Raw genomic sequence first — 26075 nt, forward strand, 5'->3', positions numbered from 1 at the left:
CCAGAAGTTATGTTATCCTCACAATTTTGTCCTTTAAATTTTAGATCCTTATCCACTATGATCCCAAGACCTCCACCTGCTACAATATATCCCACCATGTATAAATTCTACATCCCATATTTGTTTCCCAAATTTTAAAACCTTACATTTTGCAACAATGAACTGGTATCCCCATTCTCATGTCCATTCACTTAATCTATTCAAGTCTTCTTGTAAGGCACAACATCTTCTCTAGTTCATCCAACTTTGCATAATCTTCAAAGAAACTGAATATCTCCATTCAAATCTTCTCCTCCAGTATCATTAACATACAGGTTAAAAATCAATGGCCCTAAAACAGACCCCTAATCACACCACTAGTGACTTTCCTCTTCTAAGATATTTCTTTCATATACACAACATGTTGATACCCATCAGGAATCACACCACTAGTGACTTTCCTCTTCTAAGATATTTCTTTCATATACACAACATGTTGATACCTATCATGAATCACACCACTAGTGACTTTCCTCTTTTAAGATATTTCTTTCATATACATAACATGTTGATACCTATCAGGAAAGCCAATCTTCAATCCTTTGCACTGGTCTAATATCAACCCCACATGCTCTAGTTTGACTATCAACTTTTCATCTGGTAATCTATCAAAAGCTTTTACAAAGAAGTATACTACTGTGTATCCATCTCCCACATCCAATGCTGCTGCTGCTGCTACCTTATTACAATAAGTAAGTAGATTGTTCAAAACATTACCTCCCTTTAGCAAATTCATGCTGCTCATTAAAAATAATTCCATATTGTTGCTAATCCAATTCTGGAATCCTGATTCTCACCAGTCTCTCCAACACTTTAACCACAACACCTGACACACACACACACACACACACACACACACACACACACACACACACACACACACACACACACACACACACACACACACACACACACACACACACACACACACACACACACACACACACACACACACACACACACACACACACGCACACACGCACACACAGAGATTAGCCTATAATTTGATGCATGAATTCTGTTACCTTCTTTATGAAGTGGTATAATCTTGCCTACCTTTCACTCCTTTGGATGTTGACCTAATGTAAGACTCATATTAAACAAATATGTCAAGGCAGATGTCAACTCCCTGGCACATTCCTTCAAAATATGTGGTGATATCATCAAGTCCCACAGCCTTATTAACATCAAATTTGCTCAGTTCCCCATATACCTCTTGCTCACTCATAGGCAGTCTCTCCTCCTCCTCATATACTGCTCTCAAACACACAATGATATTACATGCACAAGGATGAAAGACTTTTATGAACTGCTCATTAAATATCTCTACCATTTCCTCTGCAGCAGTTGCACTTATACCATTTTCTCCAATTAATGTCATGATACCATAATTGTTCTTATTTTTGCTGGCTACATATCAAAAGAACTCCCCCCAGGATTTTTTTTTTTTGGCTTCATTAGCGAACTAATGCTCATACTGAACTTTTGCTACCCTAACCAATCAAGTCACCCTCCTTGCCTGTTCTATGTATTCCTCATGGATTGATGTTTATTACTCCTCTTATGATGCCTCTGTAATGCCCTTTTTTTTTCTCTGTATTGCATGCTTAATTTCTTTATTCATCCATTTCACACTTTCGGACCTTTGAAATGCATTTACACATTGCTTGAATATGACCTAAGTAGCAGTTATCTCCTTTCCATCCAACTCCTCATTCCATGCTACAGCTGCAAGCTGTCTTCTCAGCTACTCATAATAACCAGCCTTGTAGTTTCACATATTCTCATTCCTCACAGAAATCCTTGTGTGGTTGGCAACTACCCAGATAATCACTTCATGGTTACTCTCACCAACTGGAGGGAGATTTGACACCTCTTTTATAATAGCCTTCTCTGATGAGATAATTAAATCCAATTCCCCCAATCCTGTTATGCTCTCTGTAGTTTTCCCTTAAAAATCGAGACTCATTTTCTTTACTTTTGGTTGCAATCTCGTCATCCCAATCTATATTGAAATCATTCAATCACCCATGGTGATCACTCTTTTCCCATTTGCTTGCCTTTTAGCCAAGAAGGTTATGTTCTTAAAAACTGGTAGATTTCTGAAAGGTTTAAGTTTCTTTCTGAATTTGGCTATAAAATACAGATGGATAATAGGCATTAAAAATTACTATGCGACAGAGTAGAAATCCCAGGAAAGAAACATGGGCTATAAAATTTTATACTTGGGCTCTGTAATTTAATGATATAGAGAATGATTTGAGGAGGAATGTCCAGTTGTTTGCTGATAATGAAAAAACTAGAGTGGATAATTGTTAATAAAGGAGATACAGGAAAACCTTGCTTAATGTGTGATAATCAGTTAGCACGATAGAGTGAACTGATACTATTTCCCACATTAAGCGAGTGATAAATCAATTAACACAATTTTTTACACAAAATTTCTTGTCTCCAATCTGCAGCGATCATGGCACTTGTCAATGTAGCAACCAGTGGGCAGTGGCAGTGCTGTTTGTGGTTGCTGGGGCGATGCTCGGCTGTTGACTTAAAGCTATCATCTGAAGCACACGGGCAAACTCTGCTCTCTTACCCAATCTTTTCCTTCGTTTTGCATTAATTTAGATACCTATAGGGCTTTATTATATTCACCCCCTGATATGGAAAAGAGAGACTGATAAACAAAGTGGCAGTAATAAAAAGTAATTGCATTAGAGGAAAAGCTGGAAGTCATTAAGAGAAATGGAAGTGCCACTTCCATTTCTCTTAATGTAATACAGTGATTCTGCGAGACTCCACATTAAATAAGAACAAAGAATACAAAGAACAAGGAAAAGTTGTTACTGCTTCTTTAAGCATGCAGATCACCCAAAATAAAAGCCAGTTAATGATTGAGATGGAACCTCTTCTATCACTCTGGATAGGATTGTAACCAAAAAAGAATACCTCTTAGTACAAGGAATATTCAGGTAAAAGCTCTCAATATTTTTACGTTATTGAAAGAGACCAAATTTCAAGAGGAATGTGAAAGCTTTACTGTGAGTTTAGGATGGTTTGACCATTTTAAAAATCGAGCTGGACTGCATAACCTAAGAATAACTGGGGAATCTGCTACTGCTGATAAAGATTCTATGGCCAAGTTTCCTGAAGAATTGCAAATAATAATTCAGGGGGGTGATTATGACAATCAGCAAATATTCAATGTCGACGAAATTGGTCTCTTTTAGAAGCATATGCCAACAAAACCTTTCCTACTTAAAACTGAAGCATCACAACCAGGAAACAAATTATCTAAAGATCATCTTACGCTTTTATTAGGAGGCAACACAGAAGGCAACTTTAAACTCAAGCCTTCCCTTTCAGAACAGTTGAGCAAGAATGATCTCCTTCAACTGGAACAACGTGCATATAAAAACAATAAGGAGTGTGAACAAGAAGAGAATGTTAAAACTGGTTCCATGAAAATTCATCGAAAAGGCAATTCATCGAATGAATAAAACATCGAATGACAATTCGTCGAAAATGCAATTCATCGAAAAAACAATTCACCAGAAATTTTAAATTTTCGATAATGTTATGACAAAAGTGATCCGTTTAGAACAAAAACTGAACCATGCAGAGAGCTTCTTGTACTGGCAACTTCTACTAATTCTGCTAAGTCAGAGAGTTATTGTAATACATAATTTGGACACATTATTTCTTTGTTGCCCCGAATATAGCTGAACTGAAAACTGGATCGGTTCAACATTTTCTTGTAAAAGTTTCAAATAGCGAATCTGAGTAAAATTCATCCCATAATAATTGCAGTATTGAAGTTGCATATTACTACAAGCAACAATAATAATAATAATAGAGCCTGTTTAGTTCAGTCAGTATAAACGAAGCCGTTTAGTTAGAAAGACCTGGGTAGTTGGAATCCCATGTACGACACACATAATTTTTATCAGTACTTTAGCTAAAGGTAAATTAGCAGGCATAATAAGGAGATGGCTGGGCTTTTCCTCCCGGAAACAGGCAAATCAGTCCCATGAACAGACATAAAACAGTTATCGGGCAAGAAAGACTATAGGAAACCATATTGTTCTATAATTTTTTCCTATTAAAGTAGCATTGCTATCTCCCTATGCACGGTTCGGTTTTTGTCCTAAATGGATCGATTTTTTCATAACATTTTAAAAAATTTTTAATTTTCGGTAAATTGTTTTTTCGATGAATTGCATTTTTGATGATTTGTCATTTGATGAATTGCCTTTTCGATGAATTGTCTTTCGATGAACTCTCCGGATACCGTTAAAAGTAAGAAGCTATTGCTGGCCTGGTTGGCTGAGTGGTTAGCGTATCCGCTCGCCAATCAAAAGGCTGCAGGTTCGAATCCTGCTGTGGGCATGTATGTTTGTGATTGTCTGTAAAAATACTAGTGGTGGTGGTGAGTGGTAGATGGCTTTGGAGTAGATGATGGCAGTTGTGGTTTGTTGTAGTTGATGGATTGAGTGGTGGAGACAGTTAGCTGTAGAGTAGGGCCCTCCTTCGATGAGTCTTTGAACTCCCCAGAGGGATCACGTAATAATAATATAACTGCAAAAGAACTTGAGCTAGTTTTCAATCACATTAAGCATGCTAAGGAAATTTTGTTTGATGCTGATCCTGATATGGAACAAAGCTTCAGTTTGCCAAATTCTTAATAAGGTGATCGCAAGCTATCGCACATTGCATGACAAAATGAAAATGTTGAGTACTATTCAAACATTTTTACTTAATTTTTTTTTTTAAAAAGTAGCTTAATCAAATGTTTAGACATTAAATAAAAATTTAAGCAATTGATATTTATTAATTTTGATGATTTGATCTCTAATATAGCTTATAATTTTTTTTTTCAAATTTACACTGATGGATGAATTATAATTATTCCTATTGTTATTGTATTCACTTAATGGGATTTTGCTTAGCGCACATTAATTGATGGATTAATTAATCCCCTTAAGCAAGGTTTTTCTGTATAGAGATCCTGCAGAATGATTTTAGAAGAATGAAAATGTGAACTAAAGATAACAATGTGGCAAAGTGTAGCAAAGTTTGCCTTTTTGGATGAAAAGATTACAAATTTTATTATTACAATTTGTAATCTTTTCCTGACCTCCATGGAGACTCATCGTGCGAGGTACAAACTATTGCACACAATGCTCATCCAACCATGCCTTAAATTGATTCAATGTGTTTACATTCACAACACACTTAGGCAATGCATTCCACTCACCAACCACTCTCAATGTAAAGAACCTGCTCTTCATGCCTCTGCTCACACCCTCTTTATACAGTCTCCAGGGGTGGCCTCTTGTTCTACTCCACTTCTCCCATTCTACAAAAAAATTTCTTCCATGTTGACTTGATAACAATCTCTGACTAGCTTATATGTTTCAATCATATTCCCCTCTCCTCCTATCCACGAGGCTTTGTAATTTACATTCCAGGGAAAATATTGCTGTTTATCACACAGTTGAAATAATTATTTTATGCTTTATCATATTGAATAATTTATACATTTTATTGAGTGTAATTTTTGCACAGGTCCTGAAAATTGGTCCAAGTTTTTACAATCACGTAATATAAAACAGCAGTCACCAATTGCCTTAACCTACTCCAGAGCCAAATTGAAAACTCTTGAATGCATACGTTTTGAAGGATATGACTTAGAACTTGACGAAGCAAAACTTAAAAATACAGGTCATACAGGTAAGAATTTGTTTGTGTGCATTACACATATAATACATAAATTAATAGAAACGTTTATGTTGTTTGTTCTTCTTTTTAATTCTGCAGTATTGATAGAGTATTAACATACTGTGCTAATAAGTAGGATTTGGCACAAAGAGACATATTTATTCAAATTAAGTGGATATCGAATCCAACATTATTTCAAAGCCAAATAGAGAAACTACAAAAGTTTCGTGCCGAATATAGAGTCTATAAAAGTTTCGGCAGATCCAAGCATAAGCAAACCTTTCATGACAGGGGCAACTCATAGTAAAGGTGAGTAAGCTCTGATCACTATCCTTAGTATTTCACATAATGTAAAACACATCTCCCAGCAGACATGTATGATGTTATACATTATGGGGGGGGTCACTACCCAGACCGGCTTCGACCTTTGTATAGGTGAAGCAGGCTCTAAAAAAAAGACAATCCCAAAAGATCGCCCAACTCAGCGTTGTTCTAATGAGTGACAGGCTCACCCCATCACCGAGAAGAACTTCTCAGCATTGGCTCTACCCAGTGGCAGGCTCACTCCAACACTAAGCAGAGCCATAATCTCAGGGGTGGCCCCACTCAGAGATAGGCAAAAAACCTACTGCCAAGCAGAGCCTCTCGGAGCCAGACCCGAACAGGTTTCGACCTTTGTTGAGGTCTCGTCAGTGGGAGCCAAACCCAGATGTAAATATTCAGTTTGTAGTGATGCAGAACTTATACTTTACCATACGAGTTGCCCAAAAAGGTGTCACATTATAAAAGGCACGAAGAATTACTGAAAAAAGAGAGCCAAAAGGCTTCACCACGGTGATCAAAATTATTCAAATTAAGTGGATATTGAATCCAACATTATTTCAAAGCCGGATAGAGAAACTACAAGAGTTTCATGCCAAATATAGAAACTATAAAAGTTTTGGTGGATCCAAACGTAAGCAAACCTTTCATGAATAATTTTGCATCGCCAAAGTGAAGCCTTTCGGCTCTCTTTTTTTCAGTAATTCTTTTGTAATATGACACCTTTTTTGGCAACTCGTATGGTAAAGTATAGGTTCTGCATCACTTCAACCTGAGTATTTACATCTGGGTCTGGCTCCCACTGACGAGACCTCAACAAAGATCGAAATCAGTCTGGGAAGTGACCCCCCCCCATCATGTATAACATCATACATGTCTGCTAGGAGATGTGTTTTACATTATGGGAAATACTAAGGATAGTGATCAGAGCTTACTCCACCTTTACTACGAGTTTCCCCTGTCATGAAAGGTTTGCTTACGCTTGGATCTGCCGAAACTTTTATAGTTTCTATATTAAGCACGAAACTCTTGTAGTTTCGTGCCTGTGTAGCTCAGTAGAAGTGGCGTTTGCACTCTACAGCGCTTGACCGCATGACGAAAGGCGTTCAAATCTAGTCGCCGACTAGAGGAACTTTTCTAAGCCTTTTCTTGATCAGTTTTCTAGAGTTAGTCGATCTCTGGCATGGGCTAGCGGGTTTTCCATCCCGTAAACTCAAGAAAATCAACTGTTGAACCCACTATTTTCAGACATTAAATATATTGTGTTAGGGTTAGGGACCACCAGATGGTGGGACCTACTAGCCGCCTTCTTCACTGCGTGCCGATTAATTAGTGATAGCCTTGGGCCAGCTATCGCTGATTGGCTACCAGTGGAGATTGAACTGCCCACTCAGTCTCCAAAAGTTAGATAGGGCTTAAAAACCGCCTTGCGTACTCCCTATACAGAAACAAAATGGCATTAACTGAATGATTTTTTTTTAAACTCTAGTAGTTTCTCTATTCAGCTTTGAAGTAATGTTGGATTCAATATCCACTTAATTTGAATAATTTTGCATCGCCAAAGTGAAGCCTTTTGGCTCTGTTTTTTCAGTAATTCTTGGTGCCTTTTGTGATGTGACATCTTTTTTGGCAACTCGTATGGTAAAGTATAAATTCTGCATCACTTCAACCTGAGTATTTACATCTGGGTCTGACTCCCACTGATCAGAGCTCAACAAAGGTCGAAACCGGTCTGGGTCTGGCTCCGAGAGGCACTGCTTGGGGATAGGTTTTTGCCTGTCTCTGAGTTGGGCCACTGAGGTTATGGCTCTGCTTAGTGGTGGAGTGAGCCTGCCTAGGTAGCGCCAATGCTGAGAAGTTCTTCTCGGTGACAGGGTGAGCCTGTCACTGAGTGGAACAACGCTGAGGTGAGCGATCTTTCGGGATCATCTTATTTTTAGAGCCTGCTTCACCTATACAAAGGGTCGAAACCGCTTCGGGTCTGGCTCCGAGAGGCTCTGCTTGCAGGTAGGTTTTTGCTTGTCTCTGAGTGGGAGGCCACTACTGAAATTATGGCTCTGCTTGGTGTTGGGTGAGCCTGCCACTGAGTAGAGCCAATACTGAGAGGTACTTCTCGGTGATGGGGTGAGCCTGTCACTGACTGAAACACTGCTGAGTTGGACAATCTTTTGGATCGTCTAATTTTTAGAACTCACTTCACCTATACAAAGGCTGAAATCGGTTGGAAATCTGGGTGATGAATGGCAATGCTGTAGCCCATGAAGTTAACTGAGGCATGGCTTTTGCTGTTACCCCTCGGATGAGATATGAGCAAATGAGTGGCTCTACTCGGTGGTGGGATGAGCCTGCCACAGTGTAGAGCCAACTGGTTCTGAGAGTTCTTCTCAGTGGCAGGTTGAGCCTGTTACGCTGAGTTTTTGCAGTTTGACCTGTACTTCAATATTCAAGAAAGGTCGAAAGCAGTTCGCGTGTGGCTCCGAGAGGCTCTGCTTGGGGGATAGGTTTTTGCCTGTCTCTGAGTGGGGCCACAGCTGAGATTATGGCTCTGCTTGGTGTTGGGGTGAGCCTGCCACTGGGTATAGCCAATGCTGAGAAGTTTTTCTCGGTGACGAGGTGAGCCTGTAACTGAGTGGAACAACGCTGAGTTAGGCGTTCTCTCGGGATCACCTAATTTTTAGAGTTCGCTTCACCTATACAAAGGTCGAAACTGGTCTGGGTAGTGACATCCCCCTATAATGTATAACATCATACATGTCCACTAGGAGATGTGTTTTACATTATGTGAAATACTAAGGAGAGTGATCAGAGCTTATGCCACCTTTACTATGAGTTGCCCCTGTCATAAAAGGTTTGCTTACGCTTGAATCTGCTGAAACTTTTATAGTTTCTATATTCGGCACGAAACTCTTGTAGTTTTTTCATTCAGCTTTGAAATAATGTTAGATTCAATATCCACTTAATTTACATTGCATTGCATTAATTTGCATTGCCGAAGTGAAGCCTTTTGGCTCTCTTTTTCAGTAGACATATTTTATTGTAAATGTTGGCAATTATGCCTTTTTTAATGATTTACAGCATTAAAGTAACCAAAAACAAAACACGCACGCTATTTATTAACCAGCTAATATATTTCACTCGATTTTAAACCAGCACATTCGAAGCACAAAGATCAAAAGGAAGTTTTTGCAGGGAGGGATAAAGGATAATAGTGTTGTTGGGAAAGTGGTTAGCATGCTCAGATATGATAATAGTGTGTTATCAAGGAGGGTAAAGATAATGAATGACAAAATGGCTAAATTATGCGAGACAAAGAGTGTTCAGTTTGTGAATTTATGGAGTGAATTTGAAGAGAAATTGGAATGGTTTAAGGTGATGATGGATTTCATTTGAATGGATTCGGTGTTGGACGTTTGGAGAAACTGTTGTTTCCTGAGAGAGAGAGAGAGAGAGAGAGAGCACAGAGTCAAAATAAAGTTAGTATAGCTAAGGGTCAGAGACAGAGAAAGAAAGAGAGAGAGAGAGATTGTCAGGTTGTGGAAAGATAAGAGGAAGATGGATACAAAGTGATGTGATTATGGCAGGACAGAGTGATGGATGAAATGCATAATGGTGGAGATGAGAGGAATATGAATGGAAATCGAGTTAGGATCAGGGTAATGGGAGTGATCAGACAGAAAAGAAAGAAAGAAAGAGAGAGAGAGAGTGAAAGGGGGGTAAGGTACTGTTCTAACTAGAACAGGGAGTAATGGTGTTAGTGAGATGGCCTCAAAACGAGTGGGACTGTTATGTTTATATACTAATGTAAACATTATCAGGAATAAGGGTGCTGAGTTTGTTGCTTTGATTGAGTTATTATGCCCAAACATAATTGATGTGAATGAAAGTTTGTATTTTTTCTATAGTTGTTAAACGTTTGGAGAAATTAGTGAGAGATCGTATACAAAATTGGGCAGGTGAAGGTAATGTTTTCTGTGGGGGTCGGTATACATTTGTTAAGGGACATTCTTGTTTGAGTAATCTGGATTGCTTTTTTTATAATAAATTAACAAAAGCAGTTGATGAGTGATAATCAAATACTGCCATTTTTTTTGGTTTCTCAAAGGCATGTGATATAGTGCCACATGGTAAGCTAATTGCAGCATGTAGTTTAAATATCAAGTGAATTGGGTTGGGATTGTCTGTCTGATAGATAGAGAGTTTTATATGAGGGAGCAGTATCAAAGGTCAGAAATGTGATTCCACAAGGATTTGTATTGGGACCTCTGCTTTTTAACTGTTATGTCGATGAATTGCAGTGAGGGTTCCACAAGGTTCATTATTGGGACTACAGTTTAACCTTTACATCAGTGACACTGACAGTAAATTGCAGGGGGATATTCAATTGTTGCAGTTGATGTGAAGCTGGAAAGAGTTATTAGCAGAGGCGGCTCGTGCATAGGCACTGCAGAACTGCAGCAACCCCAATTTTTATTGATATATAAATATATTTATTAATTTATTTATATTTGCTTGTAATATTTAATTTTATCATCAACAATCCTATTCAATTCTCTTATTTTGTATAAAAAATAATAAAAATCTATCTTGTAGCACTTAGGACGCTAGCAGCACTATGTTTACCACAGTGTCATATTGCTAGTATTTGCTATGTGCGCAAGCATATGCACGTCATAGTGAGATGCGAGCTATTAGCGTAATGCGGTGCTGTCTGTCACGCAGTTCCACTGTTGTTTATATGCAGTTTGCACCAGCAGTAGACTGTTCGTAATGCTTATCGTGTTTACTCCATCTCTTTAAATATTTGGACATTACACTCGAAATCAGTGGCGGCTCGTACATAAGCACTGCGACACTGCAGCATCCCCAAAGGAAAAAATGAAAAAAAATTAAATTTTGTTTGTGTTTATAAATAATAACAATGCTTACAACATTATATAAATGCAATACAACATGTTAAAGGTTACAACTTAAGTTTTGACATTGATTGAATAGTTAATAATTGGAATTATTCGATTAGCGCTTTAGATTACGAAAAAAATGCACTGCGATCTAACGCAGTGTCGGAATTATCACATTTGGCCAATTGCATCTAGACTTGCCGACATTCATTTGTGCTTCTCATTACACGTTACAAGTGATTCCGACATTGCTCGTTTGGGCAGTGTATTGTATACTTGCGCGCTTTATTTCCGAGATATGAAGCTTTTATTATTGGTGCGTGTTCATGGTGAGGGTGAACTATTTTATTTTGTTAAAATAACATATAATTATTTATTTATTATAGATACAAGGCTGAATTATGACGAGTGTCACTGTTGAAGATATGAAAAGAATTATATTTTTTCAATTATCGTTACACAAAACAAATGCACTGCAATCTAACTCAGTATCAGAAATATTGCATTTGGCCAATTGCATCTAGACTTGCTGATATTCGTTTATGATTGTCATTGCACGTTAAAAGTGATTTCGACACTGCTCGTTTGGGCAGTGTCGCTTACAGATAAATTGTATGCATGCACGCGTTATTTCTGTGAGATACGAAATCTTTATTATTGGTGTTTGTTCGTGTTGAGGATGAAATTAATAAAGCAATTTTTTAATATGTAAATTTATTATTAATAAATTCGTTACTGATTAGGAAAAAAAGTTTTTTTTTTTCTGCATATGTAGCATCCCCACTTAAAATTCTCACGGGCTGCCACTGCTCGAAACAAAACAAGAAGAATGGATTTTATTTTTAAGTAATTTTGAATTATACTAAACTGTATAATTTTATCGATAATAAACACTCTTTCATGAAACAAAACAAACAAGAATATATTTTATTTTTAAGTAATTTTGAATTATACCAAACTGTATAATTTTATCAATAATAAACAATATTTTTTCATGTTTAATTTTTATATATTTTTTGGATAATTTTGATATTTTATCCAAACACGTATACACTGTACTTACAGTGTGTATGTATATTTCGAAAGGTGCAGCATCCCCACAATTTCAAGCCACGAGCCGCTACTAATTACTAGTAATAGTCCAATGCAGCATGTAGTTTAAATATCAAGTTTTCAGAAGGATTTGAAAAAGCTGGACAGGTGGGCATATGATTTGGGGATACCGGTTTATTGTAACGAAATGTAAGGTCTTGACTTTTACGATCCATCAATTGAAAGTTGCATGTCATTTCAAAGAATTTTGTGGTAGGAGGACATGATCTATTAAAATGCTTAACCACATATAACAAATATATGTAAACCACATAGAACAATTTGGTAGTAAAGATATATTTATTTAACACTCAGCTAGTTCCATATGGTTCACCTCTTCAAGCATGGAACCAGTTATTTAGTGGATCTAGTTAGGTGTTAAATAAATAAATTTTTGCCAATTTGTTTCTGTGTGGTTTACATTATATAAGATGAGGAAAGTTGCTTTCTCTATGGTTGGAAAATTGCCTACTTCCTGCAAATTTCCAGCAGTATCACTGTCCATAGAGTCATTCCTATCACCCATTTCTGAAATTCTGCTTAATTAACCTGCTTTTCTAATACATTAACCACTACTCTTGTAATATTGATTGGTCTTTAATTTACTTTATCTTGGAGCTACTTTTTGTAAAAGAGCTATTTTTCACTCTTTCTGCTCCCTTAGTGACCTTACTAGAGCTGGACTTATTAAAATGTTTTCTCTGATGAGCTGTCAATTCCTTTGCACATGAGCCAATATTCCATCTACTCTACTGCCATATTTGCAGTAAGATTCAGAAGTATCCTAAGCACTTCTAATTCATCCACTTCTATTCTTACTTTGGTCATTGCTACATTTGGCACTACAGTATACCCACCTGGATGGTACATCCTTGTGAATTGTGTCACTCAGTAATTCAACTGTTTCATCTGATTCTATTACCTTCCTACTATCAGCACTCATTAAAATTATCCTTCCTATAGTCATTCTTCCTTTTTACCTGTCATGTAATGAAATAACTGTTTGGGATTATCTTTGGCCTGCTCAGGTAGTTTCCTCACATAGTCTGATTTTGCCTTTCTTATATACTGCTGATCATCTCTCTCTCTCTCTCTCTCTCTCTACTTATATTCCCTCTGCAACTTAATTTTTAGCTTCTGGCTTAATACTACACATCCAGTTAAGTTTTGTCCAAGTTATCTTCCTGACTTTAGGTAAGTCTGATACTATCTTTCTAAACATCCCTTGACATACCAAACTCCCCTGCTCGGCTGACATCCCTCTCTTTTGGTTTCTTATACCATAGCACTACTCCATGCTTCCTGTTTAGTGACTGCCTGCCCAAGGCAAGACTTCATGATCACTGACTCTGAAGTTTGAGGCAATGGCTAAATATTTTTAATGTTGTCACCAGATTAGTACATGACTCAAAGTCTGAGAGTCAGGTACTGACTCTCACAGTCTGAGAGTAAGTACCTGCTTACCTGCATAAATTCAATTTTCTTCATGCCATGCATGCTTTTATGCCTTCCTATCCATGTCTCTATAGGTAAAGCTCCCATAATGATTACTCATTCTGTACTCATTGTGAAAGTCTGCTAATACATAGCCTCTGTATCTCTCCTTACATATTCCTGGCCTAACCACTATATATTTGGTCTTGCTGGACTCTATTTTACACCAAGATAGTCTCAGATGAACTGCTTCCCTCATCCTTCCTGTCTTCTACTCTTGTTGGCTGCAATTTCTTCTGCTCTCATTAGTAATGCTCTTCCCCTCCCATCCTGTTCTTTCTCTCTCTCTCTCTCTCTCTCTCTCTCTCTCTACATTCTCCCTGAAAACACAGTACTCCTGACATGCCTTTATAGCATACATATTGTCTTACATCAAAATAAATATTGGATTATCCTCAATGACTAGCACTGCACCCTCAGGCAAGGTCTACTTTTTCCAGATACCTCAGGCAAAAAAAATATTCCGCAATGTTTTTCACATTCCTGGCACCTAGAAACTTGAACTGTTTTAACAGAGAGCTCAGGAATGAAAATCAGAAGCAATCTTTAAGAGAGGATTAAGGCTGTTTTTTCATGGAGCCTGTTCAGATTTCAGACCTGAGAAACTATATGTGGTACTTTTTGATTCTCATACTCACTTGTTTCAGGAGGCATCTAAATATGTGTGTGTGTGTGTGTGTGTGTGCGCGCACGTGCACGCTAATATGTAGCTAGTACAAAAAAGTAGGAGATTAATAACTTCTGCAGTGGACATAGTCAAAGTATTCAGTGATTAGTTCATCAGGGTGTTTCATCCTCAGTATGAAATCAGACATTCAAGTGTAGAGAATGAAATGAAAGAAGCCTTAATGGTGAGTGAACAAGGAATATATGAGGAGTTAAGTAAGCTAGATGTCAATAAGGCATTAGGACTTAACATATCACCACATATCTTCATGGAATGTTCCAAGGAATTAGCATCAGCCTCGGCCTACCTGTTTAACAAGAATCTTACAATAGTACAAGTCCCAAAGGAGTAGAAAGAAGGTAAATTGTTCCACTTCACAAACGTAGTGATAAAGCTAAGGCTAAAAATTATAGACCAATCTGTATATCTGAGGTTGCAGTTAAAGTATTGTAGAGGTTAGTGAGAGATAGGATACAAAGGTGTGTTGAAAACAGTGGTATTCTTTGTGCTTGTCAACATGGGTTTGTAAAGGGAAGTCGTATTTTACCAACTTACTCATGTACTATAACAAGGTGACAAATGTATTGGACAACAGAGATGCATATACAATAATATACTTGGATTTTTCAACTGATAGAATGCCTTGCCACACTACAAGCTGGTCACTAAATTGAAGCAGCGGGATTGGATAACAGACTAGTGAGTTGGATAGGTAACTAGCTATCACATAGGTGTCAGCAAGTTGTGTATAGGGTTGGGGCACTATCATGAAAGAGGAATGTCATTAGTGGTGTGCCACAGGGATCTGTTTTTGGACCACTATTATTTAATTTGTATATTAATAATATTGGATAGGCTTAACTGGTGATATACAACTGTTTACAGATTATGCAAAACTGGGGAGAGTGATGAGGAATCAAGCAGATGTTGTGGGCTTTCAGATTTGAATATACTGAATGAGTGGGCAGGGTATGGAACTGTCAATTCAGTGTTGCAAAGTATAAGGTTCTGAAACTTGGTAGGCAACAATGAGATGCAAAAGTGTACACCTGGCAGGAAAATTTTGGAGGAAGTTGAGGAGATAAGAGATTTTGGAGTAGTAGTAGTGGACAAGGACCTGAAGTTCAGAGGTAACACTACACAAGTTTTGAAGATATCACATCAGATTATGGCAATGATATGGAGGACCTGGTTGTATAAGGCCTAGATCAGGCAGCATATAGATTACTGTGCACAGATTTGTTCCCTTGTTTTCATGGTGATGAGGATATACTGGAAAGGGTCCAAAGAAGACTGACTAAGATCATAACTGGTCTTTAGGATGTGTGATATTATTATTATTATTAACATCTAATCTCCATGGAGTCAGAGACTCATTGTGGAAGTACACACTATTGCACACAATGCTCATCCAACCATGCCTTAAACTGATCCAATGTGTCTGTATTCACAACACACTCAGGCAATGCATTTCACTCACCAACCACACTCCATGCAAAGAACCTGCTCCTCACTTCTCTGCTCACACCCTCCTTATAGTTTCCTGTGATGGCCTCTTGTGCTATACCCTTCTCCCATTCTGTGAAAAATCTCCTCTATGTCAACCTGATAACAATCCTTGACTAACTTATATGTCTCGATCATATCCCCTCATTCTCCTCCTCCTCCTTTTCATGAGACTTTGCAACTTCCATTCTCTCAAACTGTCCTCGTACACCACATTCCAAAGACCACTGACCACTTTTGTGAATCTTCTCTGGAAACTTTCTAACATATCCTCATCACCATGAAAACCTGGCAATCAAATCTGTGCACAATAATCCATATGAGGCATGATCAAAGCCTTATCAATGACATCGTAACCTCTTTGTTTCTGCATTTCAGGGTACTCCACATCGTTGCTATTATCTAATGTGATGTCTTCACAACTTGTGTAATATGACCCCTGAATTTCAGGTCTTTGTCCACCACCACCACTCCCAGATCTCTCATCTCCTCTACCTCCTTTCCCCACCAAACGTATATTTTGCATCCCATCACTGCTTACCAAGTTTCAAAACTCTAAACTTTGCAACAATGAACTGATAGTTCCACTTGCCCTTTCATGCAATCTATTCAAGGCAACAACATCTGTTTCATTCTGCATTGATCTTCCCAATTTTGCATCATCTGCAAACAGCTGTATATCACTAGCAAAAATCCATCCTGATATCATTAATATACAAATTGAACATCAATGGCCCCAAAACTGACCCTGCAGCACATCACTAGTGATCTTCCTCTTTTGGAATACTGCACTGCCATATACAGCTTTCTGATACCTATCTGACAGCCAGTCACTGATCCAGCTGTCTGTTATCAGAAGTTATCTTCTGCTATCTGATAACAGAAGTCTGTTATCCAATTCCATCTGTTTTAATTTATTTAACAGCTTGTTGTATGGCAGTCTATCAAATGTCTTTCCAAAATCCAAGTACATTATTGTATATGCATCTTCCCTCTCCAAGGTATTTGTCACCTTGATAGAAAATTATATTCTTGTTTAAATATTTATATTTTCCAAGAAAAAGTTTGCATGTGAAACATCTTCATGACTAAAACATGATTGCCCTTTAACAATTGCATACTGATAACCACAGAGAATGCTGCTGTTATCAACCCATTTCTGTCGAGGACATATTGAGGGCAGGCAGTTTACACAGCCTTGTGAATAGGAGGAAGAGAGGGATATGATTGAGACATTTAAGTTTGTAAAGTTGTTAGCAGGTTAATGTGGAAGAAATTTTTCATAGAATGGAAAAAGGGGGATAGAATAAGTGGGACATCCCTGGAAGCTGGATAAGGAGGGTGAGCCGAGGGCATAAGGAACAGGTTCTTTGCATGGAGAGTTGTTAGTGAATGAATACATTGCTTGACAGTGCGGTGAATGCAGATACACTGAATGAGTTTAAGGCACAGTTTGATGGACTTTTTTTATAACAATGTTTGCCTCCTGTAATGAGTCTTTTGACTCCATGGAGGTGTGGTAATAATAATAATAATTTTTCGATCTTCTTCCATTCTAGCACTTACATACTTTGACATCTCATGCTAAAAAGGTCTAGTTTCTTTGCATTTTGTTTTTCCTGAACATCACTTATCCTGACACTGCACTCCAAATGCATTCAAGTGCAGTCTCTCTCTCTCTCAGTCTTATGTAAGTCCTATCATTCATGAAATTTACTCCATACCTTTAAAGTGCACACTGAGTTATACTTGATAGGAAATTATATTCTTGTTTAAACATTTATATTTTCCAAGAAAAAGTTTGCATGTGAAGCATCTTCATGACTAATTGAAGCTTTTCTTTAAGTATGAGTTAGCCTGGTAATAGTAGAACCAGGGTATAGTAACAGCAGCATGAATCAGTGTACTCATTGGTGTGAAGTTGATTCATTGCAGGCTGGTAGCAGTACTGCAATGGTCATTCATGGATTTGATTTTTTACCACTCATGGGACAACATCTGAAGGCCACAGACTAATATTACAATGCTGTCATCCAAGTATATCCTTTTATGCTGACATGTAATCCTCTGTTTCACATGGCACATATTGTTCAGGAATGGTTTCAAGAGATGAGAGTGATTTTACTTACCATATGTCATAGGCTTGCTCAATCACCAGATAGCAATCCACTTGAACATATGTAGGATGAAGTGGAATGAGTTGTTTGTGATGTTCAATCTGAGACAGCTGCAGAATGGAATGAATTCTGCATAGGCTAGCATCTACGTGGAATGATTTAGAGTCAAAAGACCCATCTCTCCAGCACCCTTTTGATTGTATGGAGGACTAGTGATAATAATATTAATAAAATTTATAAAATATATTAAGTCTTTAATTTTATTATATATTAAATGGCTCATTTTACACATATTAAATGTCTAAATGTCTAAATGGTCTTTTTAAATTTACAAGACTATTACAAACTATAATCTTATTCATTACCTTCGACAATCAAAAATTTACTGGTTTTACTAGTGATGTTCATAATTTATTGTAATTGTAATGTTTTTATTATACTGTAATTTCTTTGCTTTTTTTTTTTTTTTTTTACTCTTTTCATATACACTTAGAACTCTGCTTAGGCTAGACAGTGAATAAATAAATATAGCATTTAGGCTCGTTCTTAAAATTTGTGAAGTCATCCCAGTTTTAAGTTAAATCCTTTCTAGTGAGCAAAATTAGGCAAAATGATACAACATTACAAACAGTAAATGCAAATGACAGTAAGGAATTCTCTACAGTACATCAAAAAATAACTCTAGGCTTATCTATTTAAGGTAATAATTAATGATATTACTATACAATAATGTTATTTTCAAATGCACCTTTTTTTTTAAAATTATTCTAGATAATTCTTTACTGTTTAAGTAATAGGAAAATTATGATATTTAAGATTTTTCCCCCCTGTTATGGTTTCAGCAATGGTAATATTTGGAACTGGATACAGACCTTATATTTTTAGTAGAGATTTGCCTTCACCACCATACAAGTTTAAACAGCTTCACTTTCACTGGGGTAGTAGTAATGATCGTGGAGCAGAACATATTCTTAATAGAAAATGCTATCCTGCAGAGGTATGTAAACCTAGCTTGCAAACATGATATATGAATTAAAATACTTTAAAGTCTGTTGGAATACAATACTGAATTGATCAAATCAATGTCTAGTTTTAAGAAGACACATGAATGGAACTGCTACTACAATATAACATAGGAAATCAATTTTGTATTCCAGCAAACATTCAAGTATTTGATTATTACTATATTATTATTATTATTATTCATGACACCTCCAAGGAGTCTGAAGACTCATCGTGGGAGGACACCTATTGTACAACTCTCCGTCTCCACCACTACACCGATCCCCTACTACCAATCATCTACATCAGCGCCATCTACTGCCCACCACAGCTAGTATTTTTTTGTCTGTAAATTGCATGTGTTCTGAAGGGCCAATTTGGCTATATGCAGGATGAAAAACCTGAATTTCCGGGGGTCATCTCCATGGAGTAGGAAGACCTATATGAGGCCCACATTAATCATTATTAATGGAATATATTTATCATACTTTTTCTTTTTTTTTTGACTCATTTACTGACAAAGCATTCACAAGTGCCTCTGGCAACCATTCCATTCATTCATCACTCTCCAAGCAAAAAAATCAAGTCCTCTCACCTTTGCTAACCATATTCTTAGGCAATATCTAAGGGGGACTTGCACCCATATGCTTTCCATTCTTGTCATGTACTGAAAAATCGAAAATTTAAAATGAAATTGTGGAAAATATTGAAATTTTTTTCTGCATTATCCTATAAAACCTGTTTACTAAGTTATATGTTTCTATCACATGCCTGCTTTTTCAACAATCAGTAATGCAACTGATACAACCATGCAAAGTGGCCATATAGTCTTATTCTGGGAGGTTGCAAAAAATGGGAAAATCTCATTCAAGAAGAGATATATGTGGGACTAAAATCTTGTGATTATGACAAACTTAGGAGACAGCTTGGAACAAAGTCATAACATTGCAGTAGTGCATGGGAAATGGTAGGGATTGTTTAAGGAAAGTGGTATTACCCAGTAAACCACAGACAGGAGGACAAACCAAGTGGGAGTTGAACGGATGAGCATTCAACATAAAACAAGAACTGAAAAAAGAAAAATGTCAAAAAATATAAAGAACACAAGATGGTTAGCATGCTAATCATTAGAAGACAAAGGCAACAAAGGTGACTGCCCCTGTTAGGAGAGCTAAATCAATTATGAGAGAAAATTAGCTTAGCATGCCAAAGGAAATAGGATAATATTAAAGAGGAAGAAAAAATTATGGAAGACAACTTAATCACTGCTGATGATAGGACAGTGACAGAAACAGTTGCATTATTAAAGTGATCATTTTTAAAGGGTATATCATCCAGATGGAGATATTGCAGTTGCCTATGTGAGAGAAGTTGATGCAAGAATTGAGATGGCAGACTGGAGGCATGTAGCATATTGAGAAATAAAAACAGCATTTGGATTGGATTACATCAGCCTGTGTGTGTCATTACATTGTTCAAGAGACTGCATTTCCTCTTCCCAAGGTGTTTAATCTAAAATTATATAAAAGAGATTGCAAGACAGAAGTAACAAATTGCAGACCAGTTAGTAAATCAGGAGTGATGGGTAAGTATTGGAAAAGTTATTAAAGGTAGAAATTAGGAATGGGTGGATAGCAATATGGTAGTACTGTATGGTGGGTGCTTAAGAGTCAAAACTGTATAACTGAGAGGAGAGCTCCACATAGCCTTTAAAGGAATGCAGGGAACTGACCAGGGCTTCTGACCTAATGTTCAATCCTCACCTTCTAATGATGCAACCTGTTAGGTATCTACCTGGATACTGAACAAACCAGGATGAGCTGGCAATTAAGGAATTTTGCTGAGGAAATTGTATTCTTATTGGCTTAATTCACAATATAAAATAATGGTACAACATGACAGAATTTTATGCCAGCTGGGAAGTCGTCTGGTCAAACAAGGCCTCAGGCCTCTGTTCTTTTTTTTGCCAGGGTGAACAGCAAAAAGTCAGCTACTGGAACAAATCCTAAAACACACTCCCAACTCAACATCATCAGAGTTCAAGATCAGTACTGTCAACATAAGAAGCCTGAATGGCAAAGAAATGGAGCTAGCTGAGGAATTAGATAAGTACCAGATCGACATAATAGGGGTAATTGAAAAAAAAAAGACAAAAACTGGTGAGATCTTTCTGAGCAATAAATACAAAATCTTATATTCAGGCAATGACAATCAAGGAAAAGAAGGAGTAGCCACAGTATCCAACACTAAATACGAGGCTAATCTTCTTGAATGACAGTTTCAAGTAGAGTGATGTGGACAAATATTATCAGATGGGGAACTGGACAATGAGACTTATTTGTGCCTATGGTCCTACTGAAGGTTCTACGAAGTGAAAGAATATTTTAAGGCTTTAGAGAAAGCAACTGACACAATGAAAAATGAAAAGTTGGTCCTTGTTGGGGATCTTAATAGCAGAGTAGGAAATAATTGTCAGACATACAAAAATATTTTGGGAAAATTTGGAGAAAAGAGCAAAGCTAATAATAATGGCAACCTGTTGGATTTCTATTCAGGACATGGGCAGGTTATTACTAACACCACATGTTCCAACATAAAAATGTGTACCAATTCACATGGAGAGAAAAGGCAAGGAATGAGAAAAGTCTCATCGACTGTGTTATTGTTGATAGTGATGTTTTCTCCCTGGTGCAGAACACTAGAGCATACAAAGGATTTGAAATTGGAACTGATCACCATTTGGTCTTGACCAGGATAAAATTGAATTTCAAATTGAAAAGAAGAACACGAAAGGAAGTTTTAAAGCAAATAAAAGTTGAGCAGCTCTCAGATGTGAACTGTAGACTAAAATACACAAATATTATTCAAGAAAAAATGAAAGAGTTTGAGAACAGGAACCAAACCCTGGAAATTCAATGGTAAGCCCTGAAGAAAACATTGATTGATTCGGCCAGAGGGACATGTGGTGAGGTTGTGTGCAAAGGTAGAAAAATCAGAATTCCATGGTGGACACAGGAAGTTAAAGAGGCAGTGAAGGAAAAGAAAAAAGCATATCAAAAGTTCCTGGCAAATAAGTCAGCTTGTGCTCTCAGAGAATACAGAGACAAATGTAAGAAAGGTAAACACTGTGTAAAACTAGCTAAACAAAAGTCATGGGAAGACTTTTGTAAGAACATAGAAAATAAATATCAGGAAGGTGGGAAGATAGTCTGGAGGATGTTGAAGAAGAGCTCAGAAATGGAGGAAAGAGTGCTGTAAAAGGAATTAGAGATGATAAAGATGACATGAAAACTGGAGATAAAGATATCCTTGATGTATGGAGTAATTCCTTCGAAAAATTGCTAAATGAAACAATCATGATAGCACAGTGGTAAAAAAAACAATGAACAGGCATGCAACCAGGAATACATATCCATACTTGAAGTAGAAAAAGCTATCAAAAGCCTGAAATGTGGAAAGGCAGTTGGAGTAGATGATATTCAACCAGAAATGCTAAAGTGTGGTGGTGTAAAAGTCTCAGTGGCTGCACTGCATAGTTCAGAAACCTGGACAGCGAGATGAATTACAAATGATTGGAGTAGAGCTCTCATAGTACCCATATATAAAAAGGATAATTAAAACTGAATGAGAATTACAGAGGTATTTCCCTATTGAGTGTTCCTGGTAAGATTTATGCAAGTATACTGTCATTCTTGTTTGGGCGAATGAGTGTTTTTTTATACCAATTCCAGGAGTATCCAGAATAAAGGGGAGGAATTGGTGGTGCTGATAGCATCAGCCTGGCCAAAGATTATTGGGATCACTGAGACATGGTTGACAGAAGAGGATATAAAAATAAAGTAGCAGTTTTCTGCAGGATAGGAAGGGAAATTGTGGTGGTGGAGTACTGCTTATGATAAGTGACAACTTATGTCCTCTAAGATTGGAGGCTTTGGAAGGTAGTGACAGTAATGATTTTGAAAACATATGGTGTGAGGTAGAGGTGGGCAAGACAGGATATTTAGTGGGGTGTTGCTACAAACCAAGGAGCACAGACGGAAGGGATTAGGAGATGTTTAGGCAGTTGAGTTTGGCAAGTGCAAGAAGAATGAATGTTATGGGAGATTTTAACTACAGCAGTATAAATTGGGGAGAGTAAGATCCATGTAGCAATAAGGGAATGGAATTTCTAGAATTCTTGAGGGACAAAAGTCTTAGGCAACATGTAATAGAAGGGACAAGAGGTTCAAGAGTTTTGTATTTGGTCATAGCATCAGAAGAGTTGGTAATAACTGAGATGACTTCTCTCCCACCAGTTGGAGAGAGCAACCGTGTGGTTTTGAGTTGAAAGATGAATAGACATGCAGGAGTATCAAAGAGATGGGAACGTATGTGGAATTATAACGCAGGTGATTATAATAGTCTTAGATATCAACTTGGGGAAGTTTCATGAAGGAAGGAATTGGAAGGCTGGGATATCATTAGTGCTTGGGAAATTGTGAAGGAATATTTGTTAGCAGCAATAGTAAGCTATATTCCACCAGTAAAGAAGAGGACACAATTTGGTGTAAAGTGGATGACAAACAATATTAAACGGGAACTGCATGTGAAAAAGAGGCTATGGAAGAGATATATTACTAAATCACTTAAGGAATTGAACAACGTAGATACGAATATAAATTAAATTACACTTTAATAAATATTTCCAATATTTCGGCAACGTCACGTTGCCATTTTCAAAAGGAACTTACAAAAAAAGGCACGTGCACGTAGGCAATACAACACAGTAACTGAAAATGAAGAGATGAAGCTATTGTTCTCTTAAAAGTCCTGATGGTGCCCTCTAGCGGGCTAAGTAGGTGTTCTTGGCCGTTGGGCTGAAGGTCTGCTGATGTAAGCCTCCCAAATTTGGGGCAGTCGCATACAACCAAATTTGTTGAGGTTTGAAGGGTTTCTTAGGAATGAGGCTGATTCCATAAATGGTCTTTTGAATTTGTATTTGCTACGGTGTATTACTGTAGCTTTCTTCCACCGTATTCTGTGGTGCGTATCCAGAGCATGGTCTGCAAGACCAGAATTGGCTGTAGTTGTGAAAACGGATCTAGTCCTTGTGTTCAGAAATTCTGATATTCGCTGTCCTGCCTGTATGGCCAAAGTAAGACAGTTTACAACTGCAAGGGACCTGGTATACACCAGGTAGGTCTAGGGGAAGTGGTTGGTCTTTGGTGGAGCGGATAAGGGATGCCAATTTTCTGTAAGACCTGTAACAGGAGGTCAGGTCATGTCATGTTTTTTTAAGAATTTGGTAATTTTTTCCAAGGTGCCTCGGATGTAGGGAATGGTGATGGATTTAGAGTAATCCTTGTTGTGGAGAGGGGGGGGAGGGTGGCTGTGGTTTGTAGGTTTCATATTTTTTGGATTTTTTTGGGGGGGGGGTAGCCATTTGCTGAGAAAGCGTTAAGGATGTGATTTAGTTCAGTGTTTAGGGCCATGTCGTTAGAACAGATTAGTTTAGCCCTGTTGTATAGTGTTTTCGCCACTCCATATTGTTGTGAGGAGGGTGGTGGGATTGTTGGTGAATATATCTGCCTGTATGGGTGGGTTTTCTATAAACTGAGAAAACCAAGGTTTCATCAGGCTGGCGGGTGACTAGTGTGTCTAGGAAAGGGGGGAGGCTGTTTTTTTCCTCTTTTTCTCTTTGGATACGTGCCACAGAATACGGTGGAAGAAAGCTACAGTAATACACCGTAGCAAATACAAATTCGAAAGAATATTTATGGAATCAGCCTCAGCCCTAAGAAACTCTCTAAACCTCAACAAATTTGGTTATATGCGACTGCCCCAAATTTGGGAGGCTTATATCAGCAGACCTTCAGCCCAACGGCCAAGAACACCTACTTAGCCTGTTAGAGGGCACTATCAGGACTTTTAGGAGAACAATAGCTTCATCTCTTCATTTTCAGGTACTATGTTGTATTGCCTACATGCATGTGCCTTTTTTTGTAAGTTCCTTTTGAAAATGGCAACGTCATGTTGCCATTTTCAAAAGGAACTTACAAAAAAAGGCACATGCATGTAGGCAATACAACATAGTACCTGAAAATGAAGAGATGAAGCTATTGTTCTCCTAAAAGTCCTGATAGTGCCCTCTAACAGGCTAAGTGAAGAGCAGATGCATGAAGAATATAAGACACAGGCCAGGAGAGTGACTAGTATGGTAAGGAAGGTGAAACTGGAATGTGAGAAGAGATTGGTCCTAAGATTCAAAGAAAATCCTAGGAAATTTTTTAGCTATATGGCTGTTAGGTGGAAAAATGATTATGGAAGAATGACATTGTGGGATAAAAATGGGAATAGAGTGACTGATGCAGAGGACATAGTGTAATTGTTCAATGAACACTTTATTGGAGTATTTCATCCTGGAGGAGTAAATTTTAATACTAGAGGGATAGGGCAAGTTCGAGGTTTAGAGGTGCAGGAGGAGAGTGTGTTCCAAATAGTGAGTACTCTGGATGTCAGTAAAGATGTGGGACTGGATGGTATTTCACCATGAGTTTTGAGAGAATGTGCTAAAGAACTGACAGCTCCTTTGACCTGGCTTTTCAATGAAAGTCTGGGTATGGGAAAGGTGCCCAGGGAATGGAAGGAAGGTTAAATAGTGCCATTGCATAAGGGTGGGAGCAGACTGGAAATGTCTAATTATAGGCCAGTTTGTGTGTCATGAGTAGTTGTTAAGATCTTGGAGAAATTAGTGAGGGACCGTATACAGCATTGAGTATTGGTTGATGAGGGAAATGCATATACTGCCATTTTCTTGGATTTAGCCTTCGCTAAATCCAAGAAGACAGGATGCCACATAATAAGCTGATATTTAAGTTGCAGCACATGGGTTTGGATGTCAGGTTGGTCAACTGATTTTAGGATTGGCTGTCCAATAGGTATCAGAGAGTTGTGTATAGTGGGGCAATAGTAAGGAAGCAGAAGGTTACAAGTGGGGTCCTACAGGGCTCAGTGCTGGAACCTATAGTGTTTAACCTTTATATCAATGACAATATCAGTGGATTTCAGGGATATTCAGTTGGTTGCAGATGATGGGAAGCTGGGAAAGGTTATTAGTAATAGTTATTTTATTTAGTGTATGATGTACAGGTCTCAGAATAAAACACACAAATTACATAAAACAGCAAAAAAAAAATTGTAAAAATCATATTAAAAGGGATACACTAGGTTGAAATGATTAAACAT

At 37.6% G+C, this 26075-nt stretch overlaps 1 protein-coding gene across 1 annotated transcript in view; it reads left to right on the forward strand.

Moving 5' to 3' along the window:
• Positions 1 to 26075, forward strand: part of LOC150110107 (putative carbonic anhydrase 3) — a 132738-nt gene that overhangs the window by 44762 nt on the left and 61901 nt on the right. The window contains exons 5-6 of the mRNA XM_090414356.1: positions 5602 to 5766; positions 18692 to 18846. Coding sequence (XP_090270482.1) covers positions 5602 to 5766; positions 18692 to 18846 — 320 coding nt within the window. The remainder of the gene's footprint in view (positions 1 to 5601; positions 5767 to 18691; positions 18847 to 26075) is intronic.

Source organism: Typopeltis vanoorti, chromosome 1, assembly GCF_054136105.1.
Source record: "Typopeltis vanoorti isolate ZY-2024b chromosome 1, IOZ_Tvanoo_1.0, whole genome shotgun sequence".
In the NCBI taxonomy this organism is placed as follows: Eukaryota; Metazoa; Arthropoda; class Arachnida; order Uropygi; family Thelyphonidae; genus Typopeltis; species Typopeltis vanoorti.